The following is a 20489-nucleotide window of genomic DNA, read 5'->3' as shown; positions in this document are numbered from 1 at the left end:
ACCTATGCATACTGTTCAGGTTAAATTTGACCTGCTTTTAAATTTGAGTGCAGTAATAACACCCCAAACACTTTCCTTTTAGCCTGAAATTTTATAACCTCACCCAAAGTGACCCAGAATATACTTTTTTAAAATTTTTGTGCAGCTGATACACATTTTTATACAAATGGTTGAGCATTCTGGGTTCAATTTGACCCTTATTTATTCAAAAATCACATTTCAAAAATATCATGGTGGCTGTTATGTTCTCCTGTTTTAGGTAAAATAGGACCATAATAATATAGTGTGCTTGTGAATGTTTCTTCTCCATAACAAATAGTGTGAAACCTAAAGAATACACTCTCTCTGCAAGCTTCATCAAGGATTAATCACCCATTTATTAATGACTGATGAGGTATTTATGAATAAAAAATAGATCTGTGGTTCAGAAAATTGCTATAAAGACTAATTATGAGGGGACACTGAAGGGTCAGAATAAGAACAGTATGTAAAGGTTAATGAAGCTGTAATGATTCTCCACATAAAACCATTCTGCTTACACTACACATCTCTGCCTCTGAAAGCACCAAAAGACGCTTCGAGCTCAAACCGCTTGTTTATCACCTCTCCGCTGAGCGCTGAGGCGCCATCACCAGCCCACAACAACGAAGCGAGAGGAAAACAGCTCGTCCCGCACAGCCGCAGCCAATCAGCGGGCTGGTTTCTCTTCAGCATCACGGAGGGAGCGAGCCATCGGACAGACCTGAGCCCAGGCAGCGGGGAGGACAGAGACTTTGAGGCTGCGCGACGCGTAATTATGGCTTTGTGAAATTGACAAGGAGGTGAAGGATTACATCACCAGGTAATTAAAACTTACTTTGGCATCATGCCTTCATTAGCAGGATTTGGTTGCTGCTTGTTTTTGGCTCATGGCAGACCTGCATGTCTTCACCAAATGAAAAATGAAGAATTCGGTGACTGTATGGCAGCCTACACAATTTCAGCTGATTCCTGGAAGGTGTTGCTTTTGTTTTGTTTTCTTGCCTCATACTTCCTCAATAGTGAATTTGCAATATAAGATGTCTTTTAAACTGCTAGGACGTGTGGCAGCATGCTTTGCACAGACTTGAGAGTATATCTCAAGGGTTTATAGCCTATACTGTAATATTGCATTGGCAGACGTGCGTCAGGTTGGTGACAATAACAAACGGATCACGTGGACTCGGTGTGAATCTGGCATTTGCAAGTTTATGTAACATGTTTCGCTCGAGAGACACACTCAGTCACACTGGTGTAACCAGCAGCTGCAGCCATCTCCCCTAACATAAACATGAGCTTTTTCCTCTCCTGTTTATCTTTCAAACGCGGGCTCAATGTGAGACAGAGTGAAAGATTCTCCAATAAGCACTATTATTGGTTAGAATTAATGATTGACAATGCATTTGGCCTGTGGCTGCAGCCTGTGTACCAAGCTGTTGGGTTACGTGTAGGCAGTTACATAATTATGCATGAAAAAAGGGATTTATGCTTTCATTTAATGGCTTCCTGATGGTCTGTATTTTGAGCTATAAATGGATTACAAGAGTAGTAGGAAGCATGCATGAATGGAGCACAGATATTATGTTTCAGACAAAAATATAATGATATAATGATGTACTAACATTATTATGAGGTGGTGATTGGTAAATTGCAAATTAATAATGTTAATAAATTCGGTTTCTCCTGGCTAGGAGAGGTAATTAATGCATTATGATGTGAGTGATGTTATTCATGGACAGTACACCTCAGCTATAAGGAAGGTAATATGCTTATTTCTTCTCAGTGAATGGTGATGTGTGTTCTCCCCATAGGTTGAATTATGTATGCATGAGAAGAAAACGCAGTCACTGAGTTTGTCCCAGATTTCACTGTTCTAGGTTTCATCTCACTGGTCAGAGAGCCCTTGGGTTCTGTCACAAACAATTAACTACAGCGTGTAAATGACCCTATTTTGTTTGTGATGACTCAAATTCAGGTCAGGTGTATACATTTAAAAGGATTGCCTTTGGGGAGAGTGTTGAAGTCCAGCAGCATTTTTTTTACTAGATTTTTTTATTCCTGTTGACCTTCACATCAAGAAATAGTTGCCAATGTATTTCAGCATTTGTGGCTGCTGCACAGGAAACTGCTGCAACATAACAGACATTATATGGAATTTCCATATGACATTACAAAGTTTTTAATATCAGTTTTTTAAAATTAGTGAAATAAGCCATTATGCAATACAGTCTAGCTTCTTAAAATCTTTAACTGTAGTCTATTCAGAGCTAATGTGCTGTTGGGTCAACAGGCCTTTCTTCATCTGAGCCATGTCAGGGACACTTCTGCTGCCTTTGGCATCATGTATTCCTCTCAAATGTGGGGTTGCATAAGGACCCCTGGGCTTTCTTTACACTGCCTTATACCTCTATTAGGCCTGCTGTTGCTGCCAACAATAACCACTGTAGCTTGTTTCAGATGTCTTGTTTTTCTACAGCACAATGCTTGCCAAGATCGTTGATTCACAGAGCAGGGTTTAGCGAGGTGAGGACTGACAGAGACAGTGTGGTGGTGACCTCAGTCCCGGGCTGCAGCGTGTTGATGTCATGCCCTCCTCTCTCCTCGTCTCTTTAGGGGGAAAGTGAGAGAGCGAGACTGTGGCCAAACTGAGAAATTGTTAAAAGGTTGTTTCCAGTGGTGTCAGGTGGTAAAATCCTGAAATACTGTTGAGACCAAGTATAAAGCTGGTGGCTGCTGCTATATTTTTATTATTGTCAACAAATCCCATGAAAAGACCATCTCTCAATATTTTTGGACTTCCTTAATATTTAAAGATCTTTAAATATCACAAATATACTGTTTCCTTTTGAAAACATGGCTGAGTAATGTCCTACAGCACCTGGGCACTGTAGGTTTTAGAGAACTTTACTCAAACAGGAGTAAATAGTGTATTTGTTCCACACTAACATTTGGTTTTTATAGTGAGGTTTTACAGCACAGGGACAGCGTAGTTGGGATTGACTCAGAATAAACTACAATACCCATGTTCATCATAATGAAGGGCTTTTCTCTCAGTGCACTTGATGTGTTAGCTAGATAGTGTTGGGGACAGCAATGGAGGTTTACGGCACAGAGGAATAATCTATGTGTGTCAGACTTTGTCTTTTGACTTTGGTTTTGATCTTTTCATGGGAATTTTTTTGACAGTAATAAAAATTTTGCCACTGATATAAAGAAAATTTTTGACTATCGACAGCCTTATCCTTTAAAGATGGCGCTACATTGGTTGACACCGTTCTGCGTTGCTAGTCCCATTCATTAGCATATGCAGTCTGGCAGAAAGCTGGCAGACATGATGTACTTTATGAGATGGAGATCAGACCTGAGCAGACTTGGGGGGGCAAGGGGGTTTCACTGTAGTGATGATGGTTTCTGTTTTATGACTGACTGACACAGTCGCATTCCAGAGCAGCTGCCTGGAAAGGATACTGATCTAGATAGAAAGCAGATGGGATCTCTGCATGCTCACTCACCATGATGGCATGATGGACGAGTAGGCTACAACTAAACACTCACCTCACACACACACATCAAATCACTCTGGCGTCATCATTTTGTGTGTTAAACCATCTGCCAAACTAACAGTTAAACACAAAATTTTGTTTTTGGTATCTTAGTCTGCATGTCGTCTACTTGCTGATCTCCTCCCTTGAGAATGAATAGAATGTTCCAGCCATGGCAGCGTATTGTTGCTATGAATAGATGCAGTTCAAAATGGGTCAATTTATGGTTTAAGCACTCATCTGTGCAGTGTATTGCCAGAAGGGGAGTAAATGTAAGCATGCTGTCATCAAGTCACAGATTCGTCTCTGGAGATCTGCCTTTAACCAAATGGTTTCTCATTTGTATGTGGCAAAGTGGGGCAGAAAAAAAAGACACAGGACAAAACTGTTCTAAAATGATGGTTGTTATTTGTCTAATTATTATTAAAAACACACTCAGCTTTGAATTTAACAGCAATTAAATGTTTAATCTTACAATGTTGCAGCCACCCTATGGATTTGTGGGATTATACTGTCAGGAATGGTTCTCCACTCTATACTGTCTTTACCTACTATAATGATTTTATTGAAACCACTGTCAGAACAGCACATTTCCTTTCATCTCAGTGTGTGTGCCACTGAGCTCAGTGCAGTGTTAATGACCTCTCTCATGTATTGAACATGATGTGGTTTGAGGAGGCCTGTTGTACTGAGGACTGAGGCACTTGAAACTAGTGACTATAAATTGGAGGAGGAGAGTGAAAAGATTCCTTTGTCTCGCATTGATTTTGCCGCTGTTGTTGAGGCACAAAGGAAAACACACAGTGAGGAGCTGATCTACTGAAAAGTCATGGATGGCCACTGAGAGTAAAGTTAATAATGATGGAAACTCTGTGTGGGCCATACAGGAAGCTGCTGCATAAAAATGAGTCCAAGAGCTCCAAAAGTCACATTACATGAAGACACAAAGCAGGTGTTACTTTGCTTTGTGTCTTAATTTGTGATGTAGGTTATAACAGATGTTATTTGCATTACAGCTTAATTGTATTGATTATTAATAAGTATGTATACTGTGAATGTAAACTTACTGGAACTACTTGATTAAAAATCCCAAGATGTATCAGAATCTAAAAGGAATGCAATGTGATTAGAGCTGAAACGATTTGGTGATTAATTGATTAGTTCAGCAACAGAAAATGAATTGCCAACAGTTGTGATGATCTATTAATCGTTTAAGTTGTTTATCAAGCAAAAATGTCAAACATTATCTGGTTCCATCTTCTCAAATATGAGGATTCACTGCTTTTCTCTGTTTTATATAAGTGTATATCTTTAGGTTCTAGACTTGGTCGGATGAAATAATTGATTTGAAGACGTTGAGCTCTGAGAAATAACAAAGGACATATTGATTGGTCATGTAATATTAATCAACAGATTAAGTGTGGCACTGATCTTCCGATTTTATTCAGTTTTCTGTTTATACTCAGTCCAATTCAATTGGATCAGATTCTTGAAGATTAAACTACATCAGATTAATACTAATATTGATTTAATGTAGAAGAGCTTCTCAGGATTTATGTTGGAATTTTTTTCTTATTCCACAATAAAGCAACATTGTTGTTTTCTTTTGAGTATAAGATTTATTTAAGTGCAAATTATAAGCCAAATTGTACATACATTTTACTGGTATAAAATGAACCAAAATAGGCAACAAAGGGAAATAGAACTGTACCGTTAATAACAAAATATATATAACAGGGTATACTCATGAAATTTAGTGAAAATATATTATCATGCACTAAGAAAAGGCACAAATACTAAAGTGGATTCAGAGAACTGTATTGGATTTGGATTTGTGACCTGAGTTTTGAGAGTCTTCCATTGTTGCAAAATGGATTTTGATTTTCAGTCATCAACTAAACTCTGTCATGGGGAGATGTGCATATACTTCATTCAATTGTAATTTGTTGCTGATAGGTATACTTGAGATAAAAGATGGGGGCTTCGACAACCTCAATAATCTCTTGTCTCAGCCTGAGTCCTCGATGACATATGACTACAAACCCCCTGCCGTCAATAGTGATAGTCTGCGATGTCACCATGTGTGTATGTGTGATGAAATGGGCATGGGTCAGACAGAGAAGGCACTTGCATTGGACAATGGCTTCCCAGTGTTCATAGCTCTGAATGCCATTATTCATAGACATTAATAATCTCTTCTTTTTTTCCCTAAGAATTGACATACTGATTGTAATGACTTTATGCTGTGTCAGTCTTGGGACCTTTGTACCCATTTAAGTGTTGACTGTACTTAGTAAGGTCACATTTGTGACTGTTGGCTACAGGGTCGTGGAAACAAAACCCTTTGCTCTACACAGCACCACTGGGGGTGAGTGAAAAAACTTTATTGGCAATGTGAAAACAACGGGGGACTCGCTTTGCTGGTTGGAGCAGATGGTTTAGTCGGTGCGACACAGCATCTCTCTCCGGTTTGCATTTTCTTTGCATGCGTGTAAAGCTATTAGCAAATTTTTGTAGAGACTTTGCTGGTATGTACTTTGCCATGGCAACACACATCTTTTGAGGATGCTGAGTTAATTATGGGAACAGCTGAAAGGTGAGCAGAGAACCATCATTTGCTACAAATATAATTCAGGTATACTTTATCTTAACATAAATAGATTGTTTTCAACTATTTTTATATAGCAGTAAATTTGATTTTCCTGCATCTTGCCTAATGAGGAATGACTACAGTGAGCTCTTCAGCTGTGATTCGAGTGTGAGGCTGAGTTGAGGAGGTGAAATGCTGCTACTCTGTACGTAGAGACGCAAATCAGGACGATGATGTGTTTAGAGAGGAATCCCTGTAGTCTGACTGAATGAAATCATCCAACGCGAGAAAGAGAAGTTGCTCAGAAACAACAGCTAACATACGGTGGCAATCTGGAAGTCATTTGCGGTTAATAAAGAGGATTTTAATCTGGTTCCTTTTGAAATTGTTATTATCCTTCATTCTAATCTGAAAGGTTTTTCTTAGATGTATCTCTGTCTGTGTGTTAGACTTAATTAGACATTACGTCATCGACAATTGTGTTTATATTGGATGATTAAAGAGTGAAGAGAACAAGTGGAATATTGTACTTTTAGTCTGAAGAACAATTATGTGTTAATTGCTTTAATTTCATTCTTTCCTCCCTCTTCCTCTCTCTTATACTCACATATGTTCAGACACATCCTCTCACAGTGTTCACCTCCATTCTCATTTTTTCCACAGCACAAAGAGAAAACAAAAGTCTGCTAATCCAAGCACTGCACAGAGGGAACCAAATTCCTGCACAAGCATGGCAGACCAGAAGTAAGTTTTGGAAGTCATCTATATGAGCATGTCACTTCACATTTTGTGTGTTAGTTCAAACACCTATCTGCTCCCTTGGCTCTTGATTTGTGGGCCTTTTGATTTCCACAGAGATCTATTTATAGCCTTCACCTCTTTGCCAGAACACGTAAGACATCTGCCCATTCACAGGCAGCCTGTGCACAGAAACACACCTCTGGAGAGTCTTATCTTGCCTGTAACACTGAAGTGTCTCATAAAAAGGGACAGCTATAGACAAATTAGCAAGCTGTGTCTTGACCTTAAGGCATGACACACTGTTCTCTTTCTGCAGAAGAGTTTGGCTGTTACAAGGATCGCAGATCAGTTAGATTAGACGTATTGCTGCCAAAAATCCTCCTCTTCCTCCTCAGGCTAAATGAATGCCTTTTTTTTTCTTGTATCTGTTGCTTTTGATAAATTCCATAAGCTTTTCCTGGAAATAGGGATAGACATTATTCAATGTCTTTCCTTGATGTGCAGCCAATTATTACTCATTTGCCTCACTGACTGTGTTTATCAAATATTTTGGGTTATATAACAAGCCTCTTGCATTTTAACTATTCAGCTTCATGTATTAATGGAGAGTTTATTTACCTCTTATGTCACATTGATGGTCAGATGATATTGTATTTTTTTCCCCTCTCAGAGACAACATAGATGACTTTAAAGTCCAGACAGCCAAGCATTCTAACATCAGCTCAGCCCCTTTACGGCCACACAGTGAACACTCTAAAGATCGGACATCCAAAAGGCTTTCAACTGATTCTAATGGGACCAGTGAAGGAGGCATGGGGTCGTCCACACCAGTGGAAGTGACCGCTTTGGAAGAGTCGTTTCGTCGATTCGCCATCCATGGTGACACGCGTGCTACCGGCAAGGATTTGCACGGCAAGAACTGGTCCAAACTCTGCAAGGACTGCGGCGTGATTGATGGCAAGAACATCACCCTCACTGACGTCGACATCGTCTTCAGCAAAGTCAAGTAAGAAAGACACCAATCTTATTCTGCACTAAAGGATACATATTCTGAATTTGGGTTTTACCTTTTATTGTCCAAAAATATGTTTTTAGTAGCCCTTATTTAATTTGCCAACATCTGAGCCATGAGTAATTCTGATGTTTATATATTACTTTAGATCTGTGGAGCTCACCACAGGCATGTTACTACAGGATTGTGTTCTTTTACTGCATAGCATTATATTACTGTTGCAACAGCAGAGATGACTACAGGCTTAGTCACTTGGATCTGCACACCCAAAGGGACACTAAAGTGGCTCAAACAGAGTAGCTTTGTGGTTACAAGAACACAGAAGCGGAGATGAAAATTGGCTCTGCTCAGCATGTAGGAATCAGCTATTTCTATTCTGTTTCATTACTATCCATAGAAATGAATCAACAGCATTGTCTTCAGCACAATGTCAGGTAAAACAGGCACCAACCTTAATGTAAACTGACTCACCACCCATAAAGGGCAATGAAAACTGTCTCAGAGTCAAATTGTAGGAATTAAAGAGTCATCTGTTTCATAGTGTTTCATTAGAGTCCATAGAATTGAGTAATTTATGATTCTGAAACAGTAACTATATGATATTATAAGTATAATATAAAGAACTCAGAGACACTTTGTAGTTTCATGTTTTCTGGCAATGGTATTGAACATGCAATTCTCAGCTGAAGCTGTCCATCATAAACAAAAGGCCTGGATGGCTCATCCTGTATTTCCACAGGCTGGGTTGATTCATCCCTCACTGCTTGATTTACGTGAAGTAGAGTCTAATAATAAGCCGTGACCTCAATATTATTCCACCAAAGGAGAAAATCTTCTAATTTATACAGCTATTCCCAACTATACAGTTGTATAGTATATGTGTACAGGTGTACAGAATATCTTAAAACTATTTGGACTGATGAGTGCAGGTATCTATTATATAATATTGCCCTATCAGACTACATACAGTTGTTGTTTCATAAGTTACACAGCAAACAAGTTGTGTAAGAAGAAAAGACAGAGCTTTTTCAGTGTGTATCTGCGCATGGCTATTTTGGAGATCTTCATTCATACACAAAGCAACTTTTTTATATCCTGGTTGAATGACGTGAATAAAGATTATTCTGCTACACAGCACCAGAATAGAGGAGTATGGTTGGAAGCCACTCATCATCATGTCAGGAGTGGAGAGGTTATGAAAAAGGTCTGCTTGGGAATCTCACATTGATTTAGTGGATTTTCCATCTTCTGCCAGTGTGTAACCATATACTGCTCAATCTCAGTCATTTCATGTACACACCTACACACATGAGATTCAAAAATGTTTTTAAGTGTTATTTTTAATGTTCAGTAAAAATGTATTATTTAAGAAGAAGTTAGAGAAGAGAAATGTATATTTTTCCACTAAGCTGGGTTTTAAAGACTGAGGTTTCCAATCAATACCAGCATATAATATTGTTAATATTTTTTATTTCTCATTTCTTGTTTACCAAGTATAAACACACAGTGAAGGTATTTGAAAGTAAGTATTCTACACTGAGATGGATTTGGTAATGTCACTTTCCTAAATTAACCCCCCCCCCCCCCCCCCCAAAACTCACACCAACATGTTTCAAGAGATACACAGGAAGGATATGGCATTTATTGTCATGGGCCACATATGTGGCATCACTTGAAGAGCTTTATTCATGCATCTTTAAAATTTTAAGCTTTATCATGCATAGCCAGTACTCCAACAAGGAACATGCATATCTTTCCACTTTCAGAACATCTTGTGACTCATAAAAAGCAATCCCGACGGTATACTACTGCAAGATATTTTAAATAGGATTTGGCTTCAGGATATAGCTATGCTATACATAATCTAAAGCATAAAACTGAGCTGTTTTACTCTGCATCTGCTCATGACTGGCAATCATACTGCTCTTAACGATGGATGCTCTGCTGAATGATAATGGCCATCTTGAGCTTTCCTTCATTTTCTGATATTTTTTAAAGCAACAGAAGTATCTTGTTTTTCTGGACTTCTGAGTCACCCACATCAACACCTTCACAGTTGGCAATGGGTGTTTATGTTTTATGTTGAACATTTTTCTTAGCAGGACTAAATAGGGAATTTCTGCAACAACTTAAAGCTGACTGTGGGATTTAAGCTTGGCAATATTTAGAAATGTGCAAACAATATGTTGAACGCCACTGTGTAAGTTTAAAGGAAAAAAATATGTTTCCCTTGCCTTTTTGTATGGCTTTAGTGGCAAATCTGCACAATGTTATACATAAGCTCCTTGAATATGTCTGTGGTGTGTGAATTTGCATGCTCTGCTGACTGAGACCTACAGGTTCTAGTCAGAGTCCCAGATAGTCCAGCATGCATTTTGTAATCTCACAGCTGCTCAGTATGTTGAGCAGGATTGTACAGTAGAATTTGAACAAAGCTTGTGGTGTGTGTACACTTCAGAGCCAACCACAGGATGAAAAGAGGTACAAGCTGGGGGGAGGGGCTCATTTTCATGTACTTTCTGACTCCAGGCGTGACTGAGCTGCCATGCCAGAGATGCAGATCTCGACTTTCCTTTTAATCAGTGTCAAAGCTCTTTGCTTGCACACGAAAAATTAAACATCTTAATGAGCACTGGCTAATCACAGTATGGCTGAATGAGTCCTTATTATGGAGGTCTGCTGCACCACATTGTGCCTGCTTGGAGCCTTGAACACCAACCACAACATAAACTATGGATGAGGTAGAAATCTGGCATGTACTAATTAATTACTAGCATGGTCTTTATTTTCCAGGGTTTGGTTGTATTTCCTCACCACTGAACATTATCTTAGGCAGTATAGAGGTATTCTCCACTTTTGCATTAAACAGATTCCACTAACTACTGCCGGATCCATATCATCATCATGTACTGCAGATGGCTGAACTATGTAAATAAACTGCAGGTCAGCTACCACAGTGTTCCAAAAATTACACTCGCACTCTCTGACCTTTGCCCTCTTTAACCCTATCATAGCCTCCTTAGATGCTTATTTGCTGTTTATTTACACAGCTGAACTATTTGTATACTTCTGGGAATTTAATAGGTCAGTATTGGGAGATATGCAGAGGACACAGAGTCATCTTCTTTGGACAGAAATGGCAGCTGGAATGGAGCTCTCAAATGTTTAACACTGATGGATCGCCCAAACAAAACCAGTCACTGGATGAGTCAAATTAATAATAAACCCAAACGCCCCTGTTTACTGTGGCTTGTTGCTATGACAGCAGGTTGCCCGGGGAGACTGCAGGCTTTATAGGCCGTTGTTTAGGTGATTTATCACCACAGCAATGGCTGTTTGTGTTTGTGTTACTATGCACTTTCAACATGGAAGTGAAACGGGCAAAAGGCCAGTTAAACAACTGGAGCTCTCCCAGATGGAGAATGATTGATGATGATGATCTGTGGTACGGTCTTACAAGTGGTTTCAACAATTTGATCTTACGAATGAGAATACAGTGCCTTCACCAGTACTTAGTAGCATTCAGCAGGTCTAAATGTCCCTGTTAGTCAGCTGGAATGAAAAACATCAGAGCTCTGGGTTCTGAGTGCTGGTGCTGGGAAACTGTCATACGATATACAACCGAACACGATATAATACATGACATGAAGAGACATTCACATTTACAGGCTACAGCTGTATGCGTAGGTCTGCGGAGTTGCTCAGACGACAGTGAAGTATTGATACACACTAGAGAGATGAGATCCAAACAGTGAAAGCTTGTCTCACTGTTTATCTCAGCGGGATACCATCTCCATGCTGTGTCTTACATCTGCCATGCTGAAGTGATCACACACGGCTCTGTGTACACTACTGTCCGCTCTCGTTTTAAGATTTCAAACTGCACTGAGAGGCTGAAAAGACCTGCTGATAAAGCAAACCTAAATACAGCCTTTTTGTCCCTGGAGATTCATGTGAGCAGATACTCCTTTCAGGGGGTTTTATGTGCTATAGTGCGACAAGTGCTATCCCATATTTATGCTCCTTCTCCACTCACATTTCAGGAAGAAAACCTGTCGCACCATCACATTTGACGAGTTCAAGGTCGCACTCAAAGAGCTTGCCAGAAAGAAATATAAAGAAAAGACCGCAGAGGAGGCTGAGGCCGAGGTCTTCAAGCTGATCGAGGGGAAGGCACCTATCATCGCTGGAGTCACGGTAGGACTTCATAAGGAGTCACATCATGTTCATTTGAGCAACATTTGCTGAATATATTCAAATATTTTGCAAATTTTCCTCACAGAAAGCCGTGGCTTCCCCGACAGTGAGTCGTCTCACAGACACCACCAAGTTTACAGGGTCACACAAGGAGCGTTTCGACAACACCGGCCGCGGGAAGGGTAAGGCGGGACGAGTTGACATAGTTGACACTTCCGGATACGTCTCAGGATACAAACATCAAGGGTCATACGAAAAGAAAGTCACTAAACCTACCGAGGCCAAACCCATGTGAGGGAGAAGATGGGGAAATAAACATTTGATCAACTACTAGGATAATTTTCTATTAAAGGAGTACTCAAAGAAAGCACAAAAGAATAGGTTTTCATATATTTTTCCCACCCATCTATTTTATGTGTGTGTGTGTGAGAGAGAGAGAGAGATGTTTTTTGAGTTCCTCTCTTTGTGAAGTGTGAGAACTGGAAAACTGTTTACATGTATTTTTACAAAGTCATCACCAGCTGGTACATTCCTGTCTGATAGCGAGTTACTGCCAAACACTGAACAAAGAGAACAAATGAGAGAAACTGCTATGCTATCAATACTGAAGCTTTGTTGTTATGATAGGGCCTTATATTATTTATTGAGCACAATGAACAACAACATGCCGAGAAAAACAGAAGTGGGACAACAGTTTGATGAATTATCAACATCGCACCTTTTAATGGAAATTTTTCTACTCCCATATTTAGACGAATAAATACATTTTCAATTTGTTTAGTGAAGTTCAAACGATAATTGGCACACTTTTTTGACAGATATTATCCATCTTTGTTTCTTCTGAAAACTTAAAATTGTTAATTCCATCTTCAGTGTTGTTTGTCTGCCATCCCCACTTGTCAACTGTAAGTCTTTACAAAATCTGCTGTTGATTTATTTTATAAGCTCACACTGTCATTTGAATAATTTGCCTTCAGCTCAAACCAAGAATAGGATATTGTTATATATTATATATTGTAGGATATATGTTTTTGTCAATTTACTTTACTTTTTTTTTTACTTATGGCATATCTTCTGGGTTTTATAAATGTGCTAAACAAAGAAACAAAAAATCCTACCATGCAAATTATTGAAATGGGTCTTCTTGTAACACTTAAACTAAATTTATTTAACTAAATTTCTCTATTTTCTCTTACACTGTCATTATTCAGACCCTATACTATCTACCTATACACAAAACATTTTGATAACATGCATTTTGCAATTGGTGAATTCAGCTGAAGAAGGAAGTTCTGACCACAGCAGATGAGCTCAGTTGTACAAGATTGTATTTTTAACATTCTACTTAAAATAGTTTATCCTTATCAGATTCATAAACAGTAGTTCTAATATATTTGTGGTAAGATTGTGTATATTCTAAAAAGTTTTAGCCACATGGCTTAATTTATGACACTGGCTTCATGTTTGTTTCCTGTATTGCTGTACTTTGTGCATGTTGTATATATTGCATTTGATTCAGGAGCATATAAATGATCTGAGTCTGTCGTATATTATTGGAACTGCGGTGCCTGCTGTGAGGACAGACTACTGGACAGACTTTTCTTGCTTAAAAAAGTAATGAAATTGTGGGATCGTGATAAAATCTTGTATTGCTTGAGATCAATATGTATTAACTTGTACATGTGCAAAGTCAGCTACCTTCTAATGCTGTTATATTTGTTGATCAAGAGTACCTTTAACATGTGGTACTGTATCCAAGGCACAAATTTGACTGAACAAAAAAGCAGGGGTTTACTATTCTATCCTTATAAATACTGTATGAGATAAAGGGAAAATTGCAAACAAGTAATATACTTTTGTAGAATATTTTTCCAACATTGTGTTTTTTTCACACTTGCCACACACGACCTGTAGCCTCAGCTGATGAAGAATCATGCATCAAGAGCAAAACCAGCAGCTATCAGTGTGTCATAGTCTTTTGTCTGCTGCAGTAGCCTGAGTATGATCCGTTTTCTGTGCTTAATGCCAAATACTGTGCACCTTTAATGTGGACGAACAATATTGTCTTTTTTTTTTTTCTTCTTCTTCTTTCAAATAACTTTTAATGTGCTATTGTGCCCCAGTGCATGCGGTGTGTTTTTGTTCTTGTTCTTTAGACCTCTTAATGTGTGTTCATGATTTGTAGTGCTTTATTGAAAATAAAATAAAAAAAAACACCCCATAACCTCGGCTGAGTAGGTTACGGGGTGTCAGTCAAAATATTATGTTTTATATTCTTATGGCTTGTTGAGGTATATTGTGAATTGTGCCAATCGCACTGACCAGTGACCTGTAACATTCACATAGAAAACTGCATTCAGTTTACTGTATGTAGCATCCACATCCTAACCTGATTTACCCTGCTCATGTATATGTGTATGTGTGTGTGTGTGTGTGTGTCTCTCCAGCCCTAAGGCAGAGGTATAAATAAAGTCACAGTGCAGCTGGAATCTAGATGCATTCATTCCACTGCAGCGTACAAAGCAGATGGAGACATAACTGACCTAAAAAAACGGGGGGGGGGGAGAAAGCAAAGAGACACAATCTTGCCACTGATCCAGGAAATACATTATGATCTTCTCACTAACATTTTCCCCCCCAAAATCATCTGTTAACATAACAGCCCTGTCACACACTTATATACAAACTTTCTTGAATGAATTGCCTCTCCCCCGGTACTGTTTACATCAAGTAAACGCGGCCTATGCATATTGTATTTTGGAAATAATGAACGCTACGTTTATCAAAAAGTGCTGGGAACTCAATTGGTACAAAAAATTAAATGTACACTGCGACAACATAAATAAAGTTAAAATTAATTGAAAACAGTCTGTGGTTGCTGAAGCTCAGTATAGTCTTGCTTTGATGTATCCATTGCGGTGTGCATCTCCTCATTCTTTAATGTTCCCGCTTCCCTTCAGTTCAGCCAGCAAACACTCATTGGTAGCCACCAGGGACCTGCGGCATGTACAAAGACACAAATCACATAAACAACCAGGCTGATTACATCATTGTTGAGTGTGTATAGTTACAGATAAAGTGCCACTGCTTAGATGAGGGCATTCTCTTGCCTGTGGCTTTCTTGCAGCATACTTGACAAATCCTTGACTTTCTCAGCCTCCTGCACTTTCTCCCTCAGCCCCTCGATCTCTTTCCTCAGCTCCTCCACTTCCATCTGAGCCTCTGTGGATGTGCAAGAACAAAGTATGGCAGGTTATGGGGGAAACGGCTAAATATTCACTTAAATGTGTCTCCCACTGGGATTGTCACTCACCCTTAATCTGAGTAACAGGGGAACTTTTCATCATAGACTTGAGACACTGTCGTTCTAATTTGATGAGCTGCTTTTGTAGAGCAACATTCTCCTCCAAGACGATCCTCAGCTGCTCATTGAGTTTGCCCTGTGTTGGATTACACACACATACTGAGCTCATATGTCTGGAGATCCTATGAAGCTGATATTGATCTATATATTGTTGCAACTATAGAATCCACTCACGACTGCACTGCGAGTTTGCTCCAGCTGAGCAGAGAGATTACAGACTTCAATTTTGTGCTCTTCCTCTCGTGCAGCCGCTTGAAAGCCCAGTGCACCAGCTTCCCGTCTTAAGGTCCTGACCTCGGCCTCCCGGCTGGAAATATCGCTTTCCATCATAGAGAGGATCTGGACTGCCTGTGCTAGAGCCAGAAATAGAAATGATGGGAAGACATTCATTATCTCAGGCTCCTGTAATTAGATACCGCATTCCACAAAACCAAACTCCCAACTCACACAGGAAGTTGTTGTTATGATGCAGCGATCTCTCTCCTGTCCAGTGTTTGTCGACGAGGTTGAGGAGCATCTCCAGGGGTTTCCTATAACCACCCTGCGAGGTGAATTCAGAGATAAGTTGACGTCAGAAGAGAAACATGAAAACTGCCAGAAGAAATTATTCATAATTCTTGGAGTGAAATAGTTAGAAGATTGAATTAACTTTCTACCTTTTTTTTCTTTTCATTATGCTGCAGCACGCTGGATCCCCCTTCTGTCTTGTTGAAGCTAGAATAGGTCAGTCGTGGAGGATGTAAAATGGGGTTGGAGGGATCAGACAGATTCAAACCAGGACGACGAGGACTGGGTGGCCGGATATTAATAAATGAAGAATTATGACGGTGATCTTGATCTTGAAAAATGTTGAAAACACACATTGAGCAACACGCCAAGAAAGTTGCATTTGTTATTTATGAAGTCATAAAGAAATCTGTCATTCAGTTCTTACCAGGATTAGGAGTAAAATGTCCCTTGGCTGCATGTCTGGTTTGTTTGATGAACTCCTTTTGCTTTTGTTTGGCAGACACAGGTCTGTGTTTCTCCACATAGGGGCCAAAGGACACCTTTGGTCTTTCAGTCACTTTTAATGAGGTAGAGTTTTGTTTATTAGATGTTTCCTCCATGTGGGGCACTTTGGACTCAGTGTTATCTGGTCGGTTACAAATAACATAATAAAACACTGATTAATACACCTTCAATAGACACAATGAATTTATGATTGATAAAAAATAAATGAATTGGCTTCTATCTCCACCTACTGGTGGTTTTACATATTGTCAACAACAGAAATGAAAGGACACTGAATTGAGAACAACTACTGACATTTATTCATCTTAATTTAACTATTACAAGAAACAGAATTTTTTTCTTTAGAAGGGGGGCTTTCTGTATACTCTGCCATGTACTAATTTGCACCTATTACGTCTCTCCAGATAGACTACCAACATGTACTAAACTCATCCAAGTGATTTTCTCTACAGGGAGAAGCAAAGACACTTTGCAAACGTACCATGTTTTGAACGGGGATACCTGAGGATGGATTTAGCAGTTTCCTAAATAAAAAAAAGAACAGATTTCTATAATAATGCAAATGTACGAGTAGTGATGGTGATAGTGTTTGATGTACAGGAAAATAAAATTACCAGTTTTGGAGTGGAGCTCCTCTGTTGTGTAAAATCTTTTGATTCTTCCTCTCTGGATTCTGAGACAGAAGACAAAAGCAGACAATTTGAGATTTAAAAACAAGAAAGAAAAACTTCAACTGGTTTCATTTTTAAATAGAGAAATACCATTTACACTTAAACATCTTACCTCTCTGCTGGTGAGTTAACTGTGACTCTGCTTCCTTGCGAACTGAGTCAGTTTCACTTTGGCCTTCATGATCCGTCGCAACAAAGTTCAACACAATATCGTCAGTGTCAGTCAGGAGAGAGAGCCTCTTGGTTAAGCGGTCAACTAAAGCCAATCTCTGATCGCTGCTTCTGGTAATCGCAAGCAAGACAGCAAAGACAGAACTGATAACTTCTAAGTATGATGTACAACGTGGCAGGAAAAGACAACATTAATATTAATTTTGGTGTGTTCTTTGGCTGACACAATACACTAATTTAAACATATACACTCATTTAAGTTAAGCATCTGGCAGTCAGTGTACCTTTGGTCAGCAGCCTGACTCAGAGAGGAGCTCTTCTGTTGAGGTAGAAGGTCAGATGAGAACTGCCTTATGGCAGCTTTGCGCTCAGTGTCTCTGACTGAACAGCCATCTTGAAAGAAATAGAGGATACACATAAATATTAAAACTGATCTAATCTGATATGAGCAGAATCTGGGCAACATGGCTATATCTTACCCAGCTTGCGCAGGCTGGGCATGGCATGCACCACAAAAGGACGGTAGTCTGGATAACTTTTGGTCAGTGGGTTGAGTCTGAGGTCTAGCTCCCTCAAAACCGGCAGCTCAAACAGCACTTCAATCTCTTCGAGGGAAGGTATACAGTTATAATATAGGATTAGTCTCTCTAGCGTTTTCAAGTGTTGTACCCCCTGCGGAGGAAGCAAAAAGTTTCAGTAGAGGTTAGGCGACAGTTATCATCAGAGTAGTTCATAACAATGTCAATGCCTGTTTCTGCCAACGACACCTAAAACAAAAGTTTGAAAAATATTTGTTGGGTTGAGCGTATGAGAGAGTGTACGGGTGTGATCTCAGATGATCATACATCTCTGCAGGAATAAAAGAACTCCAACCAGGGAACAAGAACAACTACTGTAATTTACTGACATTTATTTTCATCAGTTTTTTTTTTTTAACTGCGCTTGCCTATAAAACCTTATGGCATTCAAATCAAACTTACATTTTTTTATCATACTTACAGAGAGGCAAATTTTTTGTCGAATGGCTCACGGATCATGTTTTTTTCCCACCAAATAAATCTTAAATGATTAACTAATGTAGAGATCATAATTAATAACAATGTCAGTGACTGTTTCTGCCAACAACACCTACTACAAAAGTTTGAAAAATGTGGTTGTTGGGGTTTGAGAGTGTATAGGTGAGTAGAGGGAGGTATGTTCTCAGATGCATTTTGTTTATCCAATTAATGTGTTTGAGTGTATAATCTCACTTCAGTGGTTGAGTGGTTCATTTTAACAGCAAGAGGGCTATAATGTCAATACAACAACCTCTTCAAACGTTTTTCAAAATCACTGAGTTTTATTTTAAATGCAAGTTTCTAAAATACCAAATGTCAAAATATGTGAAACGTGTAAAATAATAATAGAATATTTCCATTAGAATAAGTCTTAGGTTTGAATATTTCATTCATTGTAAACATCATACAGCTTCAAGGAAAAGCTCGGAACAAGATGATAACGAATGTCATATATGATACTCAGATAGTGTGGAATAAAATGTGTTTTTCCCCCAAACTTAAAGCTCCTTAAGGGGAATATAATAAAGGAAAAAGCTATAGTTTCATGTACGTAGAATTATGTAGAACAAACACGTTTACAGTTCAAAACACCATCCAGAGTTTAATCCTAACGTCACCTCAACAGAGATGAGTGCATTGCAGGAGAGATCCAGAGACTTCAGACGGACAAAGTTATTCAGTGCGTTTCCCAGATGTCTGATCTTCTCCTCGTATGTCCCGGGGAGGCTCAGTGAGCGGACATCACCTGTTTAAAAAGTAAAACTGCATTAAAGTGATTCTGGTTGGCAGCAGGTTGACAGTTATTGCATGCGGCTGTTAGCTGTCGTTAGCTTCAGCATCGAAACTTTTCTCAACGCCACGCTTTTACTCTTCAGTGTTTTTACCTCGAGGTTACTTTGTTCATTTCTATGTAATGTTATGCTTAGTATAAGATAATATTACCCAGATATGGATGTTTTAATTGCAACTTGTCCCGTATCCACTGCTCTGTTACTGTTGTCAAACACTCCGCCGCCATACTTTTCGAACTGTTGCTGCTTTCAGTGACTGTCGGAAAAACGTAAACTCCTTCTCTTCTCCCTGTCCTTCTAGGTTTCACCATTACAACCTACAACCTATTACAACCCACACAAACAATAATGATTGTTTCCTGCAAATCTTTGAATAAAAATCTGTGTCCTATACAACTAAAAAACAGCGGGAAAAGATATCACCGCCATTGTCTTGATAATTTGTATGTGAGTTGAGTCAATTCGAATGTATTTTCAGATCTCATACAAAAAGCAATTTAATTGCTTTACAAAGTGACAAAACAGTAAAAAGAAATGTTTTCAAGCGATTCACAAGACTTCAGTCGAATTCAGAGCTCCTGCCGATTCTCTTTTGCCAGTAGTACAGTAATATCATGAGCTCTCAGAAGTGATGATTATCCAGCTTGTACAGTAGCAAAGTTTACGAGTGATTTTGAAGGTATCCTTTGGAGCCTGCGCATGGTGCATATCCGGACGTGTCACATGTCAAAACAAACGCGCCGCTGTTCCTATGTAAAGTTAGCTCTGCAATCTGCCGATCATATTAAATACACACCGACATACACGATACAGTTGTAGTTTACTTTCATTGACATATTAATTAGAAGCCAAACAACTTTCTCTGTTGCCAACATTGTGTTTAATGGCGTCCCGTGCAACAGACTGGATCACATCATGTTCCAATGTTATTCTGTCTGCCACAGCACTGCACTCTTCTTCTAAACTCTTTAAGGTAGGTATCACTCATTCAGTATAGTGCCAATATAGATGTGTGATCTTGTAATTTACGAACTTTAACTTTTAGGGCTGAAACCATGAGTCATTTAAGATAGTCGGTATACAGAAAGTTAATCAGACTATCAAACTATTTTGATGATAAGTTAATCTTTTAAGTAATTTTTCAACATTCACTGGTTCCAACTTCTTAAATTTTGGGATTTACTCCCTTCTCATTTCTTAAATGATAGTACACCTGAACTGTTGGTTGAACAAAAGCAACTTGAAAATGTCTCTTTGGGCTCTGGGAAGTAGTTTTTGACATTGTTTTCTGACATTTATATAGTGAAAATGATAGTTGCA

General features: G+C 39.0%; 2 protein-coding genes across 4 annotated transcripts; one reads left to right on the top strand and one right to left on the bottom strand.

Moving 5' to 3' along the window:
* The first annotated feature begins 618 nt into the window (after positions 1-618).
* On the top strand, positions 619-14589 carry LOC137191523 (tubulin polymerization-promoting protein). Its single transcript, XM_067601676.1, has 5 exons — positions 619-841; positions 6814-6894; positions 7562-7897; positions 11947-12100; positions 12186-14589. Exons 2-5 carry the CDS (start codon positions 6881-6883, stop codon positions 12393-12395), a joined length of 714 nt encoding a protein of 237 aa, XP_067457777.1. The 5' UTR covers positions 619-841; positions 6814-6880; the 3' UTR covers positions 12396-14589.
* On the bottom strand, positions 14585-19436 carry cep72 (centrosomal protein 72). 3 transcript variants are annotated; one of them, XM_067601672.1, is made up of 14 exons: positions 19321-19436; positions 18996-19123; positions 17800-17992; positions 17605-17713; positions 17262-17464; positions 17093-17151; positions 16960-17002; positions 16399-16599; positions 16121-16302; positions 15912-16005; positions 15639-15817; positions 15414-15540; positions 15211-15322; positions 14585-15097 (listed from the first exon to the last, which is right to left on the bottom strand). In XM_067601672.1, exons 1-14 carry the CDS (start codon positions 19394-19396, stop codon positions 15031-15033), a joined length of 1773 nt encoding a protein of 590 aa, XP_067457773.1. In that variant the 5' UTR covers positions 19397-19436; the 3' UTR covers positions 14585-15030. The 3 variants fall into 3 exon arrangements, with proteins under 3 accessions (XP_067457773.1, XP_067457775.1, XP_067457776.1); XM_067601674.1 differs by having other exon boundaries at positions 17262-17431; positions 19321-19435; XM_067601675.1 differs by lacking the exon at positions 19321-19436 and having other exon boundaries at positions 17800-17925; positions 18996-19118.
* Between the last annotated feature and the right edge of the window lie 1053 nt (positions 19437-20489).

This window comes from Thunnus thynnus, chromosome 10 (assembly GCF_963924715.1).
Source record: "Thunnus thynnus chromosome 10, fThuThy2.1, whole genome shotgun sequence".
NCBI lineage: Eukaryota > Metazoa > Chordata > Actinopteri > Scombriformes > Scombridae > Thunnus > Thunnus thynnus.
The sequence above is the reverse complement of the archived record's forward strand: the minus strand, read 5'-3'. Positions and strand labels throughout refer to the sequence as shown.

What these genes read in the sequence shown, in the direction of transcription:
- LOC137191523 (XM_067601676.1), top strand. An exon ending in ATCGTCTTCAGCAAAGTCAA is followed by an intron (nt 7,898 to 11,946) that starts GTAAGAAAGACA and finishes CTCACATTTCAG; the next exon opens with GAAGAAAACCTGTCGCACCA. An exon ending in CTATCATCGCTGGAGTCACG is followed by an intron (nt 12,101 to 12,185) that starts GTAGGACTTCAT and finishes TTTTCCTCACAG; the next exon opens with AAAGCCGTGGCTTCCCCGAC.
- cep72 (XM_067601672.1), bottom strand. Translation starts at nt 19,396, where the DNA reads ATGGCGGCGGAGTGTTTGACAACAGTAACAGAGCAGTGGATACGGGAC. An exon ending in AGTCAGGCTGCTGACCAAAG is followed by an intron (nt 17,465 to 17,604) that starts GTACACTGACTG and finishes AGAAGTTATCAG; the next exon opens with TTCTGTCTTTGCTGTCTTGC. An exon ending in ATAATGAAAAGAAAAAAAAG is followed by an intron (nt 16,006 to 16,120) that starts GTAGAAAGTTAA and finishes TTCACCTCGCAG; the next exon opens with GGTGGTTATAGGAAACCCCT.